This window comes from Gracilinanus agilis, chromosome 1 (assembly GCF_016433145.1).
Source record: "Gracilinanus agilis isolate LMUSP501 chromosome 1, AgileGrace, whole genome shotgun sequence".
In the NCBI taxonomy this organism is placed as follows: domain Eukaryota; kingdom Metazoa; phylum Chordata; class Mammalia; order Didelphimorphia; family Didelphidae; genus Gracilinanus; species Gracilinanus agilis.
The window spans coordinates 656412899-656437619 of NC_058130.1; the positions used below are offsets into that span (position 1 = coordinate 656412899).

Consider the following 24721-nt stretch of genomic DNA (forward strand, 5'->3'; position numbering starts at 1 on the left):
CCATTATCGAATATAATAGCTGAAAGATAAATATAGGAAAGATTATATACTTAAAAGTACATATTTGCTTTATGTTGATATGCATTTCTGAAGAACCATCACATTTACATGTTAAAAGTTGATAGAACATGTATTTTACAATAACTAATTTATAAATACTCCTTATCTGCCTGTCATTGTCTCTTTTATTCCTATTGAAGAGAAACTTCATTTTTTCAGGTAAGTGCAGAAGTCTGGTACTAATATATAAAAGTTGTTCAGTTTTTTTAACTTAAAATATTTCCTTAAAACCAGATCATTTTCAAAATTGCTTTTAGTTGTTGCTACCTTTAATTTATTGTTTTTAGTTGCTATTATCTTTAACTTCCAGATCTCTTTACAATATGTAACAGACGTGGTTTCCAAATGAGGATGTTCAATTTACTTATTTCATTGCAACTGAGAAATGATGACTCAAAAGGACAAAATTTTTACTTTGGAAGATTCACACTTTTCCATTCTTGTAACCTGTTCTTTTGATCGACACCCTCAGTAATCCTCATAAGAGGGTTAAGTTTTCATATTAAAAAAAGGAAAATTATTAACTTACTATCTTTTATTTGACAATTATATTCATACTGAAGTGAACTCCAGGAAAAAGATAAATTCTTAAACTTTAAGGAAGTCCCAGAGTGTTGGTGAGGACTTTGACAATAATATTGTCATTCATTAATTCTTGATAGCATTAGCACTCAAATTTCTTAATACAACTTAGAAGAAAAATAAATACTGCATAAATAAGTATGATCAGCACTGCAGTGAATAGTGAATATTGGAAAATATTTAATTCATTTATAGGATAACCTAAAAGTGAGGTAAGTTGAAGTTGGTAAGAGTAATGGAGTTTTGAGAGACTAATACACACCATCAATACAGAATAATAACTTAATAATTAGTCATATTCTTTATCCTGTAAACCTGCTGAATTCTCCTAGAGTTTACCCTGGGTCAATGATTATGGAAAAAAACATTTATTCCCCATCCAATGAGTCTACAAAAAGCTGTACTGTACTTTGTTCCTATAGGTAACTTCAATCTGTGACTATTTTACATGTTAATTAATACATTTGATTCTCATAACAGCACCATGAAGTAAGCAGATATGAAGCTCTGGTTGAGACTTTCAATGACTTGTTCAAGACATCAAGCTTAAAACTGACAAAACCAACCCTAGAACCAAGCTCTTATGCCAAGACCAGCTCTCTTTGCATTAATTTTGAACACAGAGGATGCATTCTGAGCTTTAGTTTCTCATCAATTATTATTGCTCATCATCTTGCTAAAAATAAAATCTTGCTAAAATTAAAAATCATTTTGAGTGACCTTTAATTAGGCATTATATTTACATACTATATTAACTATCATAGGAAGTCATTAACTTGTAGAATCATGTAGAGATAAAATTGTCTTTCTGTGTTTTACTTTCAAAGGTAAAGGTGCAATTACTGTTTTTGTTAACTGAGTGCTGACATTGTACACAATATAAAGAAGAAATGTACCTGCTTAAACGAATTACATTTAAGACCACATGGAGAACCATAAATTATATCAAAGAAAAAGAAGTTGGCTATTCTGTGTACCAATTCTATAATATTCATGTGCTCCTTCATTCCCTCACCCCTTTTTTACTACACATAATTTTCTTTTTTTGCAAAGCTTTTCATGCCTGTTATTTTTGGTCATTGAAAGCTTTATGAAGGTGATATTTCATAAAAGACAGATGGATTGTCTGGATATGTCTCATAAAAGGAGTTATTGGGAAGAAAGAAAATATACTTTTCTTGGAAACTGTTTTTTAGTGTCTAAATAATTGAAATTTACATGAATGATGTGACCTTAAGAAAATATTAAAAAAGTTTATCATGCCAGGTAAATAAAAATACAGATCCCCAAAGGTAAGAAATAATATTCTAGTGAAAAGATAGAAATAATGAAGTTAATTCAAATTTTTATTTTATTTTTAAAAATCCTTACCTTCCAACTGAGAATCAATACAGTATAGTGGTTCCAAAGAAGAGTAGTAAAGGCTAGGCAATAGGGGTTAAGTAACTTGCCCAGGGTCACATAGCTGAGGACAGATTTGAACCCAGGACCTCCTGTCTTTAGGCCTGACTCTCAATCCACTGAGCCACTCAGCTGTCTCTTAAATTGAATATTTTAAAGGAAACCAGATGAGCAATATTCTGACCTGAGACTATGTATACAATGAAAAATTAACCTACTGGCAAAAATTTAAAAATTAGTCAATTATCTGATTGTTTCAGTAACAGAGTGATATAATTATTTAGTTTTTAAAAAAAGTATTTTGAGAAATGATAATGAATAAAATAGCAGTTCAAACAGAAAGAAGAGAATGGATGTGTACAAATGAGGAGATGGAAGACATAGCATTTACTAGCTAAATGAGAAAGTAAGGGGATGAAATAAAGTTATGAAGTTCAAGATAGGTTACTGTTTTAAGGGTAGTACTGTTGAAGAGAAAGGAAAATTCAGACAGGAGAAAATATAAAATGCAGGATTGTGTAGTTCTGTTCACTTACTATATTCTATTTTGTAATATAGATATTTCTGTCCATCTTATTGATCTTTGATTTTTGAGCTTCATAAGGAAAGAGAGGATATAATTCAACTCCTAGTAATATAATGTATATAAAATTTTTTTATTGAATTGGGCCAAACTAATTAAAATGAATTTAAATAAGCATAGTAAATTCTTAATAAATATTTTTTGATAAATATTAAATGCTATGGCACAGTGGAAGGATCACTGATTCTGGAATCAAAAGACATGAGCTCAAATTTTACTTTTCACAATTACCATTTTTATGAACCTGAGAAAATCAATTAAATCAATTAAACTTTTCTCATTTCTCATTCTCATTAGGGGGTTGTAGCATATGATTTCTTAGTTCCAATCCAACTCTAGGCCTTTGATCCCAAATAGGAAAGGTATACCTAGTCAGGAGTTCATATGAAAATATATAAAGGTTTTAATCAATTTTAATTCAATGTCAACTTTATGATATGGAAATATGGAAACAAATATAACATATTATTTTTGGTCAGATTCAAGAGAGGGATAGCATGAAGAATTGGGGAAGTGTTGGTCCTTCTCTACACTGCTAAATTAGGCCACATCTGGAGTATCGTGTTCTATAGTGGGTGTCACATTCTAGGATATGTGTGATAAAATAGTTATTTTATATATATGTATTTTCATGCTGGAATTATTAGATTGGATTTTACTGAATAGGTGTGGAGCTATTGTAGGTTATTGAGAATGGAAGTAACAGAAAAAAAAAATTAGCTTGGTGGGGAAAACCAAGGAAGCAATGGATTTGAGGATATACAAATTCAAGATTAGCCCTAAGCCTGAGAGGAAGACATCAGAGCAAAGATTCTTACACTATTTATGCAATACTAAGTCTAAAATGTTAGATATTTTAGCAACTGGGAATAAAAATGAATAATAATACTTCATATTTATATATTATTTTAAGGTTTACATAGTGTTTTGTCTTTCACATAGATCATCTTACTTGTTCCAGACAACAAGTCTGTGATGTAGGGGCCATTATTATCCTTATTTACAAAATAAGCAAACTGAGGCTCAGGGAGGCTATGTGAATTATCCAGGGTAGCATATCTAGTAAACAATTAGTGTGGAATTTGAACATGTCTTTCTGATTACAAATTCAGGACCGTAGCCACTATACAATACTTCCTTCTCTAATAGCAGTATAGATGTTAGATTGTGTGGCCATCCTGATATATCCTGAAAACTTTGAAAAACCATGTCAGCCTATGGATTCTATAGTCTGGTTATTCATACCATGCCACTAAGCTTCCTTATCCCTCATTTCTTCTAGCAGGACCCTAAATAATGATAACACTAAATAATCCAGGAGCTATAGGAGTCGGGCCTGGGACTGTACTCCTGAGACTCAGATATTTGGCCTGACTAGTCATTTAATTTCCCTGTGGTGGTCAATGTCAGTCAGAACAAAGTGATGCTTTAACTTTCTCAAGTTGCTCTTGTACAATGCCAAAGAAACTTGTATTAATTCAGTGTATGTTAAACAATTTACTCACTATCATGTCAATAAAAGAAAAAAAAAAGTTCTTTGATTGAATTTTTCCCTTTCTAATGGGTTAGGTTGGCATACTGTAGACAATAATTTATGCATGGAATGAATTACCTTCTAACTAAATCAAGAGTCAATTAATTAATTATTATATTAGCTGATCAATAAATAGTCTATTCTATAGTTATCTAGACCTAATCTGTACATATTCAAATATTTGACATCAACCAGTTATCACCCTAATTTTCATCAGAGAATTTGTTATTATGAGAAATGTCATTATTTTGCTTAAAAACTGAAAACAATTTCACTTTGCTTTAATATAATATGTAAACAATCAAACCTGTCACAAGATCATAATTCTTTTAACATTATGCTTTTAATATAAAGCTTCAAAATGTTATAAGGCTTTTGTAACTTTCAAAATCACATTAATGATTTATAATTATTCACAAGTAGTATAGCAAGGCAATGTTTTTTTGTGAAACAAAGAATGTGAAAAAAGGGTGTTTTTCTTTTTTTTTTTTTATTTTTTGGTAGAGCTGAAGTGGAAATAAAATGATGTAATAAATAAGCAAATGTTTCTTCAGCTACACAGCTCCCCATTTGATATCCAGTAAAGATATCCATGAAATCATTCTTCTTCCAGAAAAAAAAAAGGAAACTTAGGATCTTCTTTAATTGGGAAGAATTACTTTTGAGCAAATGCATTCCGTGATGAGAGTCTTTCAACTGAAGAAAGACCTGAGCAATTATATATGGAAAATATAATTTGGGATCAATATAAACATTCATTTATTCCTAAATAAATTAGAAGAGTAATTTCAAAGACTATCGATGATTCTCAAATGTGCTCTGTAAATTCCTGAGAGGTCTCTGAGGTCCTTTCAGGAGGGAAGGTTAGAAAAGTAAACAATTTTCATTATAACACTGACATTTTAATTTCAAATGTTCCTAAACATCAATATAGACACAACCCATATTTAAAAAATTAGAGTGTCTTCAATAACTTTTAAGAGTATAAGGAGCTCCTGAGAGCAAAAATTTTGAGAATCACTGAAATAAATGTAGTTTTGAAAACTTGGGAGTAAGGAAGAAGTAAAATTATCTAGAGTTTTAAGAACTGTATGCTAAATTTAGACGGGATTCATAATAAGTTTTGTTTTTCATGAATTCTACATCGAAAAACTATTGATGTTTCACAGTCACACACAATCAAATATGAGCAGCTGGCCTTCCTTTATTGGTTTCTATGCAAACTGTTATTTTCTTCTGTGTAATTACTCACTGATTTATTTGATATGTCGTTTTGTTAGCATGTGAATGTCCCCAAGTGCCTTGAAGATGGCCTTTTTTGCTATCACATTTAATGTGCATTCTAAAGTTTTAATGGTTAAAAATATTACCAAGTTTTAATAAATCTCCAGTCATATATTTACATATTTTTCATTCAATTTGTGCAAATCAGAATTACCAATAGTAATATAATATAAACTATTACAAAATACGAACCATGATAACTAAGAACAAAGAAGCCACTTGTGGTGAAATCACTGTGGAATTTTATTAAAATCTGATTTGAAGTGCTATAGACTGACTCCAAAGCAGTATTGCCACTGAATTGACCAATTTGAGGTGAGTTTTGATCTGGTCCATCCCTATAAAAATACAAAAAGTAATTTTATTGGTTTTGTGACAAATTTTAGATAAGTATGTAGAACATGAAGAAAAGTTTAATAATTACTTAGGCATATTAAAATTAGATTTAAAACCAACCACAACAGATCCATTTAGTTTATGCAAAATAATACTCTCTAAGGCATCTCTTTATTGCAAAGTTAAGTTTCTTCTGTTCCTGATCCCCGGTTAGTTTGGGGACTAAATAAAAAAAAAAACTTTTTCCTTATTGTTTAATTATTGTCTAAGTTTCTATAGATATATAAAAATATTTTCTGATATTCCTTCTTCTGTTTAGGAGTAAAATTTAATTTTTCATAACTAGTTCATGTCTTGCCATTAAATAATGAAGAAATAAATCTTTGTTGGCTTATCATTATATATTTCTTTTAAAGTAACTTTTTATGGATTTATTTTTTCCTAGGGAAAATTAAAAAAAAATTTGTTAAATTTTTAAACATTTATTCTTAATAAAGTAATTTGGTATAAGAGACTTGTTGGCAGAAGGTAAATTGAAATCATATGATAACTGAAAATCATACCAATGTGCCTACACTAAAATACATTTCAAGGGGGCTTTGATAGAAATACTGATTGTAAAATGCCATCAAATGAAACTAAATTTTATTAACAAAATGATTCTACTGATAGATGATTGAGTAAGGAACAAACATTAAATATTTCAGGGGACTTCTTCTTAGGGAGGGACATTGTGAGATTCAAATGAGATAAGTAGTTATTAGTAAAGCACCTTACAAACCCAAATATGCCAAACAAATATTATTATTATTTTATTATTATTATTAGCTAAAGTTGGTAGGCCTCCAGTCTGGCAACAACTTCATTCTTGAGAGTTGTAATGCAGATCTACTGAGGTCAAATGATATTTATAAAGCAATATAGAAGGTGCGTTAATCAATGCTAAATAGCTAAACTCTGGGTAAATTTAAAAAAATGGATGCACATACTTTAAATATTAATTTGCATTATTAAAACTTTCTTAATATATATATCAAACAAAATAACAAATCAGGCCTTGATTTATAGAGATTGTTGATTTCTTAGTTGTAAAGCTCACAGTAAAAATTTAATAATCAGCTCTTACAAACTCTCAAACAGGTATCAAGTTAGAAGGCACTCCTGTTTGTAGGTATACTTAGTCTCTTTTGATTCACTCTGGTTTTGTTTTTGTTTTGTTTTCTGAAATTAATAAATCTCCTTTAAGAGATTTCTTAGAACATCAGTGGTAGAATATTGAAGTTAAATTTATGGAATACTATCAAATGTCTCTCATTCCCTTTGAGGAAATTTGTTGTTTCCTCAGTGTTCAATTACCTATAGATTTTTATTTTAACAAAAATAACATTGAAAAAATAAATGTGCTATATTTAAAGATGTGACCATTGAAATTATTCAGTGTGAAGTGAGTAGAACTAGAAGAAAAACTTATATATTAAAAATATTATATTTATTAAAAAAAATCTTGAAAGACTCTAGAACTCTGAGTAGTGCAATGATAAACCACAAGTCCATAAGACTGAAGATGAAGTATGCCATTTCCAGATAGAAAGGTGATAAAACTTATTACAGAATAGCATATACATATTTGGACTTGGCCAACATGGGGATTTGTTTTTTGCTGTATTATGCATGTTATGACATTTTTTCTTGTTTTTTTGTTTTTTTATATGTGTTCAATGGGGGAGGAAGAGAATAAATCTTTTTGTAAGTAAACAAATATATAACTTAAAAAAGAAAACCTAGGAGCAATAAGAAATCATAATGGACTTTACAAATTTTTTGTAGCTAATACCTTTTCTTTTGTATGCTTTTGGATAATTGTTTCTTTAAAATAGGAATCATTATGATCTACTAATCCTACCAGATCTACTGTTCTTAGTGGAAAAATTTGGCAGATTATTTATATAATCGTGTTCTGAGCTTTCTCACCTAACAAATTATTTTGTTCTACGATACTTAGCCATTTCATGGTGCAGACCAACAAAAACCTATTTTTCTTGTTTGTCTGGTTCTCAGAAAGATTTCCTGTCATTCCTAGTTTCTGCCACCAACTCAAATATAAGGTAGTAATTTGTAACAAGGAATTCTGAAATATTTTCCTTCCCTACCTTGGCTCACTGTGATAGAGTTGAAATCAATCAATAATAATGGCTCTTGCTTACCAGACAGTAATGAAATCATATATTGGCTCTGTTTGAAGAACTGTAAAATTGATGTAGATTCCATTTCCCGGTGGTACTCTTACAAGCCAAAAGCAGTCTTGAAAGTTTGGATATTCATCAGGATATCCAGGAGAGTAAATGGTGCCATTCATTGCAGTTATATTACCACCACAGAGGGCTAAAGGAAAACAAAACAAATCAAATCAAAACATAAATATTGATTACAATAGGGGCATATACTTTGCATTTTCTTAAGCAATATAAAATATTTATCTGGTTATAAACTTGAGACATTTCTGTTTGAGTTCTGGCATATAAAATAAAATAATTTAAGAAAATAAATGCAAAGAAATTGATTAACTTTTCCCTTTATAATGCTGGAAATCTGTTGCTCATAAGAGCAATATTGTACCCCAAGGGGAATTGATTTTAAAATGGTTTCAGGTTAGTTTTGTATACGGCATAAAGACAAGGGGGTGGGGTGGGGGAAGACGCTTATGTGTCAAAATTCCCTCTACCAACTTAGTACATATATCTTAGGAAGCCATCTGATGCTCAATTAAGTGAGGTATTTGTCCATAGTCTTTCAGATAGATTTAAAGCATATCATAAAAAAAAATCAAGGATCTGGTTTGAAAAGGCAGTAGAGTAAACTAAATATGGTTCTGAATTTGGAGTCAGAAGACCTGGCTCCAGATCATATCTCAGACATGTACTAGCTATGTGACAGTAGGCAAGTCATTTGATTTTTATATTAAGCCTCAGTTTCTTTAAATTTATTCCTAAAATCTTTAATTGGACTTGATGATCTTTAAGACCTTCCAGCTCTATAGCTATAATCCTCTGAGCCCTAGTTTTGCAGACTTCGAATGAGATACTTTCCATTAAAAAAAGTATGATGTTGTTCTATGCTTCTAGTTTCTAGTAATATCTGGAAAACTTCTTGAAAGATTAATAATATATGAATGTGAAACATTTAGGTAGATTATAAGCCTTTTGCCTCTATCATATTTTGAATCCTAAAACATATTTTCCAGCTTGTATTTCTTGAGAGGTAAAACATTCCATGAGACTGTTACTTAATCATTCCCTTCTCAGCTTGTTGCACTATTTTCTCATTGCCCTCTGAACTTTCCCTCCTCCCTCCATATGAGTCCCCATTCTCACTCTCCTGTTGGTATCAGTCTTCCACTGGGTGTCTTTATCTGGTAGAATTTGCTGCCCTTTGCTCCTGTTCAGTAGCATGGCCTTTCATGTTGCTATCCTTCCCTTTTGCATTTCTTTACCCCTTAAAGAAATGAATAATGACACTGGAAATATAATCAAGTGTCAAAGCTCTTTGAGAATAAAATAGTCATGGTCATACCTGAGCTCAGTTGTTTAAAACTTTCTTGTTTTTAAACAGGTTATAAATAGTTATTCTGGGATTCTAACTCAGGTCTTCCATTTCCACCTAAATGCTCTTTCCATTACATTCCAGTGACTCTGGAGCTGAGATGAAACTTTTTAAACATAAGATTAAACCAAGTTTAATGAAGGAGCCTTAGGATTGGTGAAGATATATCATCTGCTTAGCTCATGCTCTGTTGCTTGGCTGTTGATAGAATACAGAAGGGAGGGTGCTTATGAGCTTCTGAGTAAGCAGAGAGGCCTATCTCCCTCCAATATGCCAACAGGCAGGAGTACATGGCCTTGCTGTTGCTGTGGTCTTGTGCAGTTTCTTTCTTGTTTTAGGTAATGTAGTATTGGGAGATGGCTATGACCTTATAAACCAGTGATTCCCAAAGTGGGTGCTACTGCCCCCTGGTGGGTGCTGCAGTGATCCAGGGATGTGGTGATGGTCACAGGTGCATTTATCTTTCCTATTAATTGCTATTAAAATAAAAAAATTAATTTCCAGGGGGCTTAGTAATATTTTTTCTGGAAAGGGGGTGGTAGGCCAAAAAAGTTTGGGAACCACTGTAAACTATTAAAGGTCAGAATAAGGAGCCACCAAATATCTGTGAGATAGAGTCCATGGTGCTTTTTGTAATCATCTAACACAGCAGCAAAGCCCTGAAAAAAGACCAAGTGGATGTAATCTAGTAGTCTCTGAGATACTCCTTTATGGGCTATCCTGTATTTGGACGTAGACATTGTGGGTTAAATTCCACATGGAAACTGATTTAAATTTGAGCCTACTCTTCCCAGAGACTGAGGTGGTATAAAGGGAAGTATCTTCTATGGTGCTGAAGAAAAATATCTGTAGCTCCTGTTCTTGCTTATAATTTCAAAGTAAATATTCCGTTATATAAGTTCATTGGTATTAATTGTTTAAAAGGAATCATGGCACTAATAATTCGTTAAGAGTGGGGAGAACACATTGGAATGGCAGCTGAAGCCAATAACATTAGGATAATAATTAGGAATAATACTTAGGAAACACCTAACTCCTCAATGATACCCCTTGGACTTTGAGATGTAGCCAATCTCACTCTGGAAAAATGAAGGCACCATATTGCTACAGAAGAATCACTAAAACAAGTCTGATTCTATGAAAGTGGGCACCAAGATAACATATTTCCTAGGAACATACCTTCACATCTTGGAAGAGGATAATTCCAATTACGACTGACACCATGGAGGCAAGTGAGTGCTGAGTTCCCAATAAGAGTGTATCCTGGTAAACACTCAAAAGAAATTGTTTGGCCTACAGTGAAGTCATTTCCAATCACAAAACCATTGCGAAATGGGCGTGGATCAGGGCAGCTTTGTAACTGATAAGCTGGTAAAGAGAAAAAAAAAACAAATACCAGATCAATTAACATAAGAAATTCAGAGGATTGAAGCTAAATAAGATTTTCATTTGGGGAAGATGATATAACTCATAGAGAGTCAGTGTTTTTAAATTAGTTATATTTAGTAATTCATTTTTATGCTAAGTGATGTCAATGATAGCCTAATATGAATTTCTTCTCTTGCCTACAATTTTACTGTTTAAAATGCCAGTACAATTCAAAAAATGCATTAAATTCCTTCATCCCACCCATGCAATCTATCCTAAATTAGAGCCTTTAGAGAAAATGTAAACCAACTCTCAGAGTTACAATTTTAATCAAACATATTCTGATTCCCTCACACAGAATGTGATTGCTTATTGGTTTAAACTGCATGGGCACAGTTATATTTACAGATATATGTATGAAAAATCTATTTATAGTCTCTTTTAAAACTAATTTTTCACCTTCAAAGAAATAAGAAAATTCTCTGTACTGACTTTTTAAGAGAGGTTGTATACTAAAGATATGAAGGAACCACACTTTGATTCCAAGTAAATTAACTCTTTCTGAAGAAGTAGAAATAAGGATTCTCAGTTAAATGTTAGGTAAATTTAGAAATTTGGATTGAAACAGTTAGAAAACCCATGCTTATTTGTGAAGCTGAAATTGTAAACAAGTAAATCCTGTTTTTTAAATTTTTATTTAAATATTCTTCCATGTTTACACGATTCATTTTTTTTTTTGTCTCCCTCCTAGAGCTGACAAATAATTCCATTGGGTTGTACAAATGTTGTCACTTGATACCTATTTCCATGTTTTTCATTTTTGCTATAGAGCAATTTTTTAAAGGCCTAACCCCAAATCACATACTTATATATACATGTGATGTGATGCCATATGTTTTGCTTTTGCATTTTTACTCCCATAGTTCTTTCTCTCAATGTGGATAGCATTCTTTTACATAAGTGCTTCTGGAATGTCATGGTTTGTTGCATTGCTACTAGTAGCAAAGTCCATTGCATTGGATTTTTCCACAATGTTTTACTTTCCATGTACAATGTTCTTCTGGTTCTGCTCATTTAACTCTGCGTCAGTTCACTGAGATTCTCCCAGTTCAGATAGAAAGTCTCCTGATCATCAACCCTTACAGCATAATAGTATTCCATCACCATCATATACCACAATTTATTCAGCCATTTCCCAATTGAAGGACACCCTTTCACTTTCCAATTTTTTTGTCACCACAAAGAGTGTGGCTATGAATATTTTTGTGCAAGTAGTAAATACTGTTTTTACAGAGAATTCAAATTCTCTATCCACAAGAACAAAAATTCTGTCCCAGGCTGAAAAAGACACTTTAAATAATTTAACCAAATTCCACGCCAATATTATGCCTAATAAAACTCTGAGTAGCCCTATGGCAGGCTTTTGTTCTGAGTTGATCTTCTCACTACTACTACAGTAGGTTTTCCACAAGAATATCATTCTGATACAATATTAGAAAGCCTGATGAATTCATTGCTTTATTGATGGGATGGATTACAAAATGCTATGTCCATTTAAAGGATAGAGACTATGAGATTTCAGTGGTACAGAGTGCTATAGCAAATCTTTTTATTAATTCTGACATATATGAAAAATTTTTAATAATATAGCATCATAGAGATAAGCCTCAAGCACTGAAAGGTTAAGTGACTTGCCTAGGGTAATGTGTTCTGTATGTGTCAAAGGTGATACTTGTCTCAAGTATCTTAGTTTCAAGTCTGTTTCTTTATACAATGTGCCATACTGACTAACCTGCATTTATAGCCATGCTAATAAAATTCTTTCTCCCAATTCCATTGTTAGAACAGACAAAGATTATAGGAAATATTGCTTGAGCAGACCTATATATGAAAGGATAGCTGTAATTTGAAGATTTTTCTTTGCTTCTTTTCAAATTTGTCAGAAGGATATGCACTTACAGATGATCTGCTCTGCTAGAGAGTTTCTTCCCCCTTGGAATTCCTGATACTAATGAAATCTCAGGTCAAATCACTTCTTTTTAAATTCATACCTAGGATCAGATCTACCCTCCCCTACATTTTGATGTACTCAATTAACATGAAAAAATACAAATTTAGGATCAGTGCTGAATAGGAGGCTCTCTAGAAATAATTACAGTAAAACAAATCAATCAGAGTATTCTAGGAATTGGGTTTTATAGTAAATTAAAATTTGTGGTTAATATTTTATTTGTTCATGGTTTAACATACTACAGTAACTCATGGTCAAAAATCTAATGATCTTATTAAGATGCATTACAAATGTAAAGCAACATGTATAAATAGTAGGGGATTTGCATGACCTCAAAACCTAAACAATATGATGAATTTTTAAAAAGGAAAAAAAAATTCTGACTTCGGTTTGCTCCTAGAAAGGGAATTTAGTAAATAAGCATAGAAAATTTAATATTCTTGTTACTTAATTATTTCCTTCTTACCTTGATATATTACATGAAATCCTTGCTTATTTTGAGAATAATCACTGTGAAAATATAAACTGGTTTCATGGGTAGTGCTAAATAGAGAAGATGGTATTTGAGGACCACTAAGTCGTCCAATAACAGTACTAGTTTCAGAAGATCCACTCCTTACTTCCAAATAATCATGGATTGTTTCAGTGGAGAAATTCACAAACTGTAAATGTACTCCTAGAAAACAAAGAAAAAAAGAAAGAGTTATCAATTAATAACGGTGATCAATGCACTAAGCATGATTCCAAAGGAAGGATAGTGAAGAATACTACCCACCTCATAAAAGAGAAAGGATGGACTAAATATGAATTATGATACAATTTTGGACAAAGCCAATGCACTAATTTATTTTGCTAGATTAACTATATTTGTTACAAGAGTTTTTTGTTTCTATTTCCCAAATAGGATTGTATATATGTTGGGTGGGGGAGTTAGAAGGGGAAAAGATGTGTATTTATTGAAAAAAAATAAATTTAAATTTAAAAACATATTGGCCAATAGCCTGTATAGTATATAAAATTTTCTGGTCTTGTGTTTGACCTGTGTTGATTGTTCTTTTAAATGTTTAGACATATATTTATAGACTTAGAATCCCTCCCCTCCCCCAACCTAAACTGAGAACAGGCTAGGGGCCATAGTGCTGCTTTCATCCCCCTCAACCTTTCATCCCACCCCCACCCCATACTGCTTTCATTCCTATTCTTCAAGCCAAAGCAGGGCCAGAACTGTGTCTAGTGAGGAAAAGAGGCCCACAGAGGCTAACACTCTGGTTGAAAAAGGTGTAGAATTAGGTGAGAGAAGATCCCAAGCTCCCTGGTCAGGATGGGGTGCTGAATTGTCCAATTTGCCCAGGAAGCAAAAAGGAAAAGAGACGTGTCAGTCCCGCCCCTCTCTGTCCCCTAGATGCCATTTTTCTCCTTCACACACACTATCAGTGGAAGCTTTGCTGAGCTGGAGGAGGTCCCAAAGGCAGTAGCCAAGGCTGGCACAATTCCCCCACAGGAAGCTGTAAAGATTCTTGCAAATGATGATAAAAAAGATGTGGGGCAAGAGCAAAATCTGCCCACGGATGCCTTGCCCCAGGATACTGCTGCATATATGTTTGCCCAGCCTAGTGAAGTGGTGGCCGAGGTCTTCCATCTCCGCAATCTTCCCTGCAATCAGGCCCATAATGCCCATCAGCGCGCGTACCACGTGATCAAGGACACTATCAGGCTCTCATGGAAGGAATTGAAAAAGCGGTAGAACAGCTCCCCTTCTGTCCCTGTCTGATGGAGGGCAACACCAAGCGTCCTGGAGAACGCCCCGGCCCTAGAATGTTCATCTCCTCCACATACCCTCCAAAAGGGCTCCTTCATTGTACTATTCTATGTACGAATAGTCTCATCGATTCCTTTGCACTAGGTGGGATAAGAATGGAAGACCACTGAAACCAGGCTTTCAGGAAGAAATTCCAGGAAGGAGTCTGGCACCTCCTTGGTGCGGGCAGGGGCAGCTGCGCTGCGGACTTGCTGGGCCTCAGCAACCGAGGCCCTGCGCGAAGGCGAGCACCCTAGATAGCAGCGAGGTCAGAGCGTGGCGAGCAAAGAGAAAAGTAGCGCCCACCTGGCACACGTGGCCCAGAGCAGGTGCAATCAGGAGGCGCCGCCCTTAAGGTTACACATAAGGAGCTGCAGGATCACAACAGCAGCAGCTCACTGGGAATGCCGAAGGCGCTAGGGCAAGCCAGACCCAGCACCAGTAGGTGATTGTTGATTATAACCATTTTGCTATGTTTAATTGGCATAGAATATATATTTCACAGGTGCAAATTGTAAGTTACAAAGGAAACTTTAAAAGACAAGACTAAATTAAGTAATATTACATTTTTTAACTGCCACCCATATCTAAGAGTAGGAATAGTTTAATATCCATTCATTTTTTCAATATGTAAAATGAAACAAAATATATGATGATGAATACCCTATTAACTGAAATAAAATTTTGATAGAAAAAACGTAGGTGAGAATGCTTTTCAAAATTTAAATACTAGTCACATTTTATGATTTTGAAATGTTATGTGCTTTATTTAATTTCAGGCAAATTCATTTTTATTTTAAAAATTATTTAAGAAAGCTAAGTTAGATAATATTGGTCTTAAATTTTTGCCTTTCTAAAATACAAAAGAAAAATATGAATGTTATATTCATATAATAAATTCAAATAGCTATATTTGAGACATATTATAGTATATATAATATAATCAGAGTAATAAAAAAGTTATGTTTTTTTCCAAAGAAAATAATCCCCAAAACAGAATAGGGTGGTTTTTATCCTGAAATAATCTGTTTTATCCCAAATGTGTATGTGTGTGTGTGTGTGTGTGTATATATATATATATATATATACACATATATATATATACTAAATGTCTGTTAAAAGGCAATATAAAAGTAATTTAAAATGCATTTTAATTGGTTTTGCTGTTAATGATATTGAAAAAACCCATTCTATTTAAACCATTTAAAATAATATATAAGAATAAATGTGTCTGAGTGGTTAATGAAAGAATATAAGAATTATGATCCTTTGTCAGGCATATCCTTCTTTCACTAATTTATAAAGAATCTGGTATTAAATTGTTTATTTAATATTTTGAAATTTTTATTTGTATTTCTAGCCACAGAATCACAGAATGAACCTGTAAGAGCCTGTTATAAATTCCTAAAATGTGTTAGTGTCCATAGGACATAGTATATAATGTTTCTTTTCTTTTGTTCCAGACATACTTTTTTCAAACTCCAGGAGATGCTCTTTCATTATAATCTTATGGGGTTTGGTGAAAAAGTCATGCTAAGTATTTTATCAACTCAACATAGATGCTTAGAAATAATAAGCTTAAAAATAACCTGTTTCTCAATATATAGATCCCTTCTACAACACCTCTGAGAGAAAGAGAAGTCCATTGAACATCTGCTTTATTACTTCTAGTCATGAAGATCTCACTATTCCGAAAAAGATTTTCTTCCGTTATTGGATAGAAAAAACTATTAAATAATGAGGTTTTTAGTTCTGTGATTTTCAGAGGACATAGCTTTGTTTTCAAGGTGTTCTTTTCTGTAGTTTAGGCAGTACATTAAAATCTTTAAAAGACTGTATTCATTTCAATACAGTAAGAGTGCTTTCACATTATTACCCAAAATGTTATTTGTTTTCTTTCATCTAGTAATGATCAATGAATTTTTTGGAAATGTGCACCTCTTCCCTAATTTTCTTAATACCTATTTAAGTAACTAAGTTACAGTAAAGGAAGTAAACAATAAATGATGTAGTGTAGATGAAAGCTGTAAGGAAAAAATACATTGAGTCATTTGTTGAAAATTGCTAATTGTCATTGTGCCTTCATATGGAAAGTGAAGTAGAACATCTCAACAAGTATCTGCATAAATAAAAAGAAAGTTTATAGTTGGTTTTTTCCCATGAGTTGAAAACTGGTGACTTTTCATTTGCTTTAATTTTATTAGTTGCTTCACTTTTCTGTTTCTCTCTATGAGTCCAAATAAAGAACTGTAATAAGAAAGAGTGAGTCCACTCTAGCTTGTTCCAGATGAAGGTGAGACTGTGCTTCACATCTCATCGAGTTATTTACCTGGGTCATTTTTTACTATTTTACTGGTATATATCATTGGCTCATTTCTGTCCACCTCAGATCATAACTCCAGAAAAACAAGTCCCTAGTCCCAGGGGAAATGAATATGCTCACCTTTTTAGCTTACACCCTGAGGCTGTGTTGTCTCCTTTAGTTAAATAAGAGTGCAAATTTACCTACTTCTTTCTATCTAGCTGTCCCCAAAACAGATCTTGTTTCAAATCTCATCTAGCAGTCCATACAGGTCATCTTGCCATCTGCCCTGCCACCTTGGGAGGCTCTCTGTTCTCATTCCTTCTACTTGTCACTCTGGGCACAGAAATCAAATCAATAATACAATTGTTTCTGCATGCTCAACAACTGCCCTATGGATAAACTCATTACTGTGATACCTCCTAAAAAACTCTCTTCCCTGGATACTGTGCCTTCTCTGTCTAAATTGTCTTTCTAGTAAGCTCTTCTAGAGGAGGGATTGTTTCACTTTGCCATCAAATGATGCCTATCACACAGTAATAACGTTAATAAATGCTTTTTTATTCATTCATCCATTCATATGTATACATATATACATAATGCTTGAATTGTTATAGGCTGAGATATTATTGATTAATATTAGCATATTAGAGTAATCTGTTTCACTTCTGGAAAAATAAAATGAAAGGTAGTTGACATATTCTTAAGGTTACATACCAAAACCTATAGGCAATTTTATGGTCCATGTGCAATCTAAACTGCTGGGATAGTTTCCAGGAAATCCAGGACTTAGGATCACTCCACTGAAATCTGACATAGAACCACCACACTGAGCTGTAAAATAACAGAGTTATATTAGGAAGTATTAAAATTATGGAATCCCAGGCTAAATAAAATATGATAAAAATTATTTCTTATTCGCAGTCTTAACCTAGTTATTAGGTATTAAAAATATGTACAGCACCTTCAGAAAGAATAAAAATAGACTAGTTTGTACTCTAATGAAATTTGTAATATAAACATACCTTGAATGTGACTTTGAAGACAATAGGGAATTCCCCACCCCCTCATAATACACAGGAAGTATAAGCTGTCTGTGATCCCACTTCTTAAATGCTAAAATAACATGCTTAATGATTTCAAAGCAGAAATTATTTAGGCTAACACCAGACCAATAATATTAGCCTTAAGTAAATAAGATTTAGCAAGAGATTTATCACAAACATCACTTTTTTTTTGTTCTTGTGAAAAAACTGAACATCAAATATAGCAGAATTCTGCTATCTTTTCATAATGTGTATATCCTCTATTCATCTTATCTCTACAGCAAACTAACTGGTCAACAGAATAGTGAAGTTCAAAATAATTATAGGGGCAGGAAAAACTACTACTGGTTTTTCTTGGGAATAAAGAATTAACGGGCATCAATGGTGTCTGTTTCAAAATTTAAGTTTACTTGTATTCATATAGGTATAAATGTATGTGACATAACCACAATAATAAATATTAACTATTCTGATAATTACTCATGCAAGACAATTGAACAAAATTCCTTGTTTTCTCCCTCCACAGAGAATAAATAAAATCATTGGAAGTAGAAATTATTTCCTTCTTTGCATATCTCCAAAGAGTCTAGCAATCAATTAGCGAAGCCTAGCACATAGTAGGTGATTAATAAATACTTGTTTAATTATTTAAAGCTATTTAAATAATCTCTTCTGGAGCTAAAGTAATCTTTGATATTTATTTACAGTTCATTTTAAAATTTAATTTCTTGATTTGTTGATGGAAGATGGATGTCAATGTTTAATTTTAATGGGAAATATTGGAGGTTCAAAAAAGTAGTTCTAAAAGGGACATATTTTCTTTGTTACTACATTCTTTACATAATGATAATTTTTAATAAATGGTAAAGACATCTCAATCATTAAACATGAGGAATTTTGTTAGATCTAGATAATATTTTTCGAGTGCTTTGTAAATCTTAAAATGCTATACAAAAGTATATCAAATACTATCATTTTTCTTTACTTTTTAATCTCTTAACTTCTGTCCTAGTATCAATTCTAAGACAGAAGAGCGGTAAAGGTAAGGCAGTCTGGGAAGTGATTTGCCCAAAGTCACAGAGCTGGAAAGTGTCTGATGTCACATTTAAACCCAGGTCCTCCAGACTCCAGGCTTGACACTTGATCCATTGTGCTACCAACTGTCCTTATCCCCCACCAGCTTTAACACCATCTGACTCAAGATGCTCAATTCCTATCTTCCTATTCAACTTGAATGCAGCTCCTTTTTAGCTGCTTTACTCATCTCCTTTCCAGTTCAAAAATCATTTTTCTTGGCAAAAAATAAAAAAAAAGTATAAGCAAAATAAAATAAGAGTTGGGTGGCTCTTTTTTCACTTTTTGTCTACTATCACCCCACAGAGGACCTAATTTGAATTCTGCCACAGTCACTTACAACGGTGACTACCACTATTCTGTTGGGGAAATTACTTAGCCTCTTTGTGATTCAGTTTTATTATTTTATGAAATGAAGAGTTTTAATTAGATGAACTCTTGAGGTCCTTTCCAGTTTCAGATCATAGAGAGGAAAGACAAGGTAGAGAACATTTAAATGAATGTCAATGGGGTCAGAAACATAAGGGGAATGACAAAAGCTATAATTCTCTTTTTGGGGGAAAAAACTTAGTTATATGGTGATTTGAGTTATTAGGCAGTTAGGTAGTGGAATGGATAGAGGGCTGGGCCTGAAATCTGAGACCTGAATTCAAATCCAGCCTCAGATAATTGTGTGACTGGGAAACTCACCTTCTACTTGCCAGTTTCCTCATTGTAAAATGGGGATAATGATAGTACCTACCTTGTAGAGTTATTGTAAGGCTGAAATTGAGATAATTACAAAGTACACATGGTATAATGCTTGGGACATAGGGGTCTTTAACTCCTTATTAGATAATATTTATAAAGCACATAGCACACCTTGCACACAACTGGTGCCATATAAATACTTATCCTTTTACACCTATTCTTGGAGTCAGCTCAGAAGTTAAGTACTCCAGAACCATAAAAACGTGTAAATATTGAGGCCCAGAGAAAACATTGAGGGTGTTTTATTATTTTATTTGAGCCTCCTGTGCTTCCACAGGTTGACAGAAAAGAGGAATCCAAAAAGAAACCATTTTAATAAGACATGAGGCTTCTCTCTTTCATCTTACAAAACAATCATTAGAGAGACAGACAGACAGATGGAGAGAAAGAATTGATGTCCTTTTCTAAATGGACTATCTTTTTGAAATTGATAACTTTTTCTCAACTGACACCCTATTCTCAACTAATAAAGAAGCCCTGGGTTTATAGTAAATTGCAGGAGTACGGGGAAACAGTCAAAGTATGTTTTAGAACTTGTTACAGAGATAAGACCCTTTTTCCCACTTGCGAAAGATCATGAATTTCTCAGATTGCTCCCATTCCCTTATCTCCAGGGCTGGATATATGAAAAATAAAATCATCAACTATAAATAATTCAATTTAATAAGCTGAGAAAGAAATTAGTCATTAGACTTACCTAAACAAATTGGAATAGGATAATTCCACCTTCTTACAGGTCCAGGCATACAGGTAATGTGAGAATGACCCTAAAAATACAAGCAATTTAGTTCAGCAAAAGGAGCCATCAAGAGCTAGAATCTAAATCTAGAATTACTTTAGAATTCTGTTAAAATGCTAAAAGTTCTACCATTTTCAGAAGGCCCTTTTTTTCTTCTCTTTTCCTTCCCAATGCTCCAACATTCATTCCATCACTTTCCATTTACACTTTCTCTAGCTTGTATATGCTTAGTTATTTGCATTTTTATCCCCCTCCCCCCTCCCCCCATTAAATTGTTAACTCCTATGGGGCAGGATGCTTAAACCCTTGCATGACTGCTTTTTGCTATACTAACTTAACACTCCATATCACAAACGTATAGTACATTGAAGTAAATGCTTGTGGATAAAGTAAAGATTTTAAAAAGAGTAGAAATTAAAATGTTTTCTCTGGTATGTTTTCTTATTTTTATATACAATAAAAATTATTCGACAAAATATACGAGTGGAAGGATCATGTTACTATTTTTATAATTTACATTTGAGGAAATTTACATTATAAATGATTACTTCTTTAATCAAAATAAGGTAGGCTTATGAATGCAAGTAAAATTCATGAAATTAAATAAAGTGATTTTTTTCTTATTTAGCAAATAAATTTGAAGAAAAATGAAAGAATATCTAATTTAACTTATCTCTACTGTTTTATGGTATGGTATTAATTTTAAAGATTTCCTTCTACAGAGATCTTTTGAATAAACTACTTCCTAAGGAGTCTTCCAGTTTTTCCCCATTTGTATAATGGTTGTTTCACAGCAATATTTCCACTGAGTGAAAAATACTGTAGCTTTTTGAGAGCCTCCAATGATACACTTCACATTATCCTTCTCATAATATACAGAACATACAGAACCTCTGACCTATGCAAAATAAATTCAATATTTTTGAAAATCATATATTATTTTATAAATTAAGTTCTTTAACATATTTTGCGAACAATTTATCCTAGTGAAAAAAATAATTGTCCATTGAACAAAGCTAAATAATTAAAGTTGTTCCTTTTTGCGGGGGAATCCAACTTTAGAGAAGAATAATTTTTATTTGGGGGGGGACATGAATATGTTAAGAATATTGTTAATTCAAATTCAGAAGTATATATTTTTTAAACCCTTAACTTCGGTGTATTGTCTCATAGGTGGAAGAGTGGTAAGGGTGGGCAATGGAGGTCAAGTGACTTGCCCAGGGTCACACAGCTGGGAAGTGGCTGAGGCCGGGTTTGAACCTAGGACCTCCTGTCTCTAGGCCTGACTCTCACTCCACTGAGCTACCCAGCTGCCCCCTCAGAAGTATATTTTTTGCTTAAAAACACTTGTTAAGAGTCTTGGAATAACTACGTAGACATATACATGTGTATGTAAACATATTCATATGCAAATATATATGATCATACATAATTATATTACAAAAACCAAACATCAATAAAATTACCAAAGAATCTGGAAATCATTTGATTTTGTTTTGGCATGAGGCCAAAATAGGCATTCACATACTTTAACATTCACATTTCCTCACCTCCAAGTCTAAATTTACTCTTGATTTAATTAGACTATAACTAGGTGGTCTGTGGGAAAAGAGGGCTCCTGATTTTCTCAGATAATACACAATTTCTCATCAACTGTTAATCAACTATTGACCATATTGATTAATAGAATGGAACATGCAGATTAACACTACATTTCTCTAATTTGGCTTACCTGAAGGGAATATCCTTGATCACACTGAAAGGACACCACATCACCAACCATATATCGGTCTCCAATTTTTATTCCACTGCTTGGAGTCTGTGGTTCAGGACAAGAATCTAAGCCAATTGCTGAGAAAAATTAAAGAAAGTTACCAGTCATGTTCAAGTGATCATACTTCTGTTATTATTGCTGAATATGATACCATATAGAATAAATTTTGAAATCAAATCATTTAGAGCATCAGTGAAGAGGATTCACTATTTGTTTAAATATTTTTAAATTATACATTACATTTTAATGTGATATGAACTTAATTTACTACAGAGAAAAAAATAGTAACAATGCACATCTATTTAGGAGCTAAAGTGTCAAAAAAAACCCTCCTTTTCCAGGAGTTTGACATGCAATGGGGTTGTATATAGACATTTTTAAGTTACATTCTAATGTATATCTCTATCGTATGATAAAATTTTAATTTAATAGAAATATTTCCATATTTTCCTTTTTTAGAAATGTAGAAATATATTGATATTTTTTTTTCTTGAAACAGACTTCAGTCAGAGAGGCTAGAAGTTGTTCTCTTCACGTCTGCAATTTCCCCCCACTTCTTAGATTCATTCATAGGTCTGAGATAGAGGTCAGAGAACTGCTCGTAATACTGCTACAATTTATAAAAAAGAAAAGAAAGGTTTGGGCAGGAGATTTTTCAACATAGAAAAGCAAAAAAACTGAATTCAAGGTTTTCATGAATGGTTTCAGTGCAGCAAATCATTTAGGGCATCAAAACATGGCTTAATTTTAGCTAAAACATTTCTTTTTAAATCATGTAGATACATGTTGATACAGACTATTAAGAACTTTATATCCCAAGAAAACACATAAACATTTATTATTTGACTCAATTTTTTCTAATGGTACTTTGGGGAAGAAATCAAATGAGAATTTGGGACACATTAAGGGAAACTATTACCAGCTAAAAATTATGTGTCATGTTCATCATTGAAAGCCCCCTTTATATACTATTTCCAAATCACTATAATGTGTTGAGTTTTGTAGCCATCAAATTTTATTCATTTTATCAAATCCTTAGCATCAGGAGTTGAGATACTGTCATTCACTGCCAAATGGCAAAAGGCAGAAACTTGGACATTTGAAATAATCTGTTTTAGAAATCAAATCATTATCATAGAAGATGAAATAATAAAAGGAAGAATGCAGTTAGCATTTTCTGTGTTTATATAATCTGTCCCAGAGACAGAACTCTTTATTTTCTTAGAAAGTACATCAGTCCTTCCTCCTTTATACATGATTTTAGAATTATTTGAAAGTCTTTGTCACTCTTCAATTCAGATTAAAATACATAAAAAAGATTTGTACCAATATGATTTTAATTAATTACCTGCAACACTTTGCCTGGGGTTTGAACATATAATGTTTATTCACAGACTTGTTTGCTATTAGAGTAATCAAAGCCTGGTTGTATTAAAGTTGTATCATTTTCTGGTCTCCTTGACCATTCTTTCTCTCCACCTTCATTCAATTTAGAAGGTTTATAAGTAGCCAGTATAAAGGGGTAATTGTCAGAAGCCACCGAGAGAAATAAGGTCTTTAATAGATATTTTTATATGGACCCCATCAAGGTTAATATAGTCCGCAGGACCATATATTGACTCCTTTGACCTGAAAGGTTGAAGTCAGATGGTAGATGGCATATCTGAGATAAAAATCTAGACCCCTCCCTGAGGCTCCTTTTATTATTGAAAATATATCAATTTAATCTTCTAGGATAACCTTAAGTTTTCTAGAAAGCCTTTAAGTATCGTGTAGTAAACCAGCAGTTAAGGAGTTAGCAATTTTTCCCCAAGCTAAAAAAAGCAGAAATTAGCAGAAGCTGCTCTGTATCCTTTCCAAGGACACTGTAGGCAGGCCAGACAAACTCCATGCTCATTTAGGTACTTTCCCAGGACTAAAACACATCCCACAATATCAAAGGCTTTTTTTTTCAACATATCTCTTTTGAAGTATGGAAGCGTGTACTAAAATAGAATATTAGATAAAGTTAAGTCTCAAATTTTAACCTTGCCCTTGTCTCATCTGGGCATAATCTTCATGAGAGAAATTTCTTGTAAGCTATATGCCAATCATGATGTAATTCAGTAATTTCAACTGTGCTTTGTAAGAAACTGGTATAAAATAAAGAAAGCCTCAGAGGCTTTTGGAGCAGTCATGAGCTGACTGACAGATGGTTCCCAGCTTCATTCTTTCTCACCTACACCATGCACCTTTCTAGAAACTGGAGCTGCTGGATAGATTCCAACAGGTAATAAAAGGAAGATTGCAAAGCGGAACCTGGGAGTCATGTATAAAACACCCTGGATATCGAAGGAGCACAATATGTAAATTGTATCACATAGTAACCAAAAATCACATCCTGATAATATGTGCTGACTGGGAAAGCCAACTAGCCACTGCTGTCAGGACTTTTGGGTCCTATGATATATAAATGCCAGATAAATTTCAGACCTCTACA

At 32.9% G+C, this 24721-nt stretch overlaps 1 protein-coding gene across 1 annotated transcript in view; it reads right to left on the bottom strand.

Moving 5' to 3' along the window:
* The window catches only part of CSMD3 (CUB and Sushi multiple domains 3), a 1590968-nt gene that overhangs the window by 149452 nt on the left and 1416795 nt on the right, over nucleotides 1-24721 (bottom strand). Inside the window, exons 38-44 of the mRNA XM_044684131.1 lie at nucleotides 22201-22319; nucleotides 20427-20496; nucleotides 17577-17693; nucleotides 13226-13435; nucleotides 10560-10748; nucleotides 7985-8162; nucleotides 5637-5782 (exon numbers count right to left, since the gene is read on the bottom strand). Of these exons, the coding sequence (XP_044540066.1) occupies nucleotides 5637-5782; nucleotides 7985-8162; nucleotides 10560-10748; nucleotides 13226-13435; nucleotides 17577-17693; nucleotides 20427-20496; nucleotides 22201-22319 (1029 nt within the window). The remainder of the gene's footprint in view (nucleotides 1-5636; nucleotides 5783-7984; nucleotides 8163-10559; nucleotides 10749-13225; nucleotides 13436-17576; nucleotides 17694-20426; nucleotides 20497-22200; nucleotides 22320-24721) is intronic.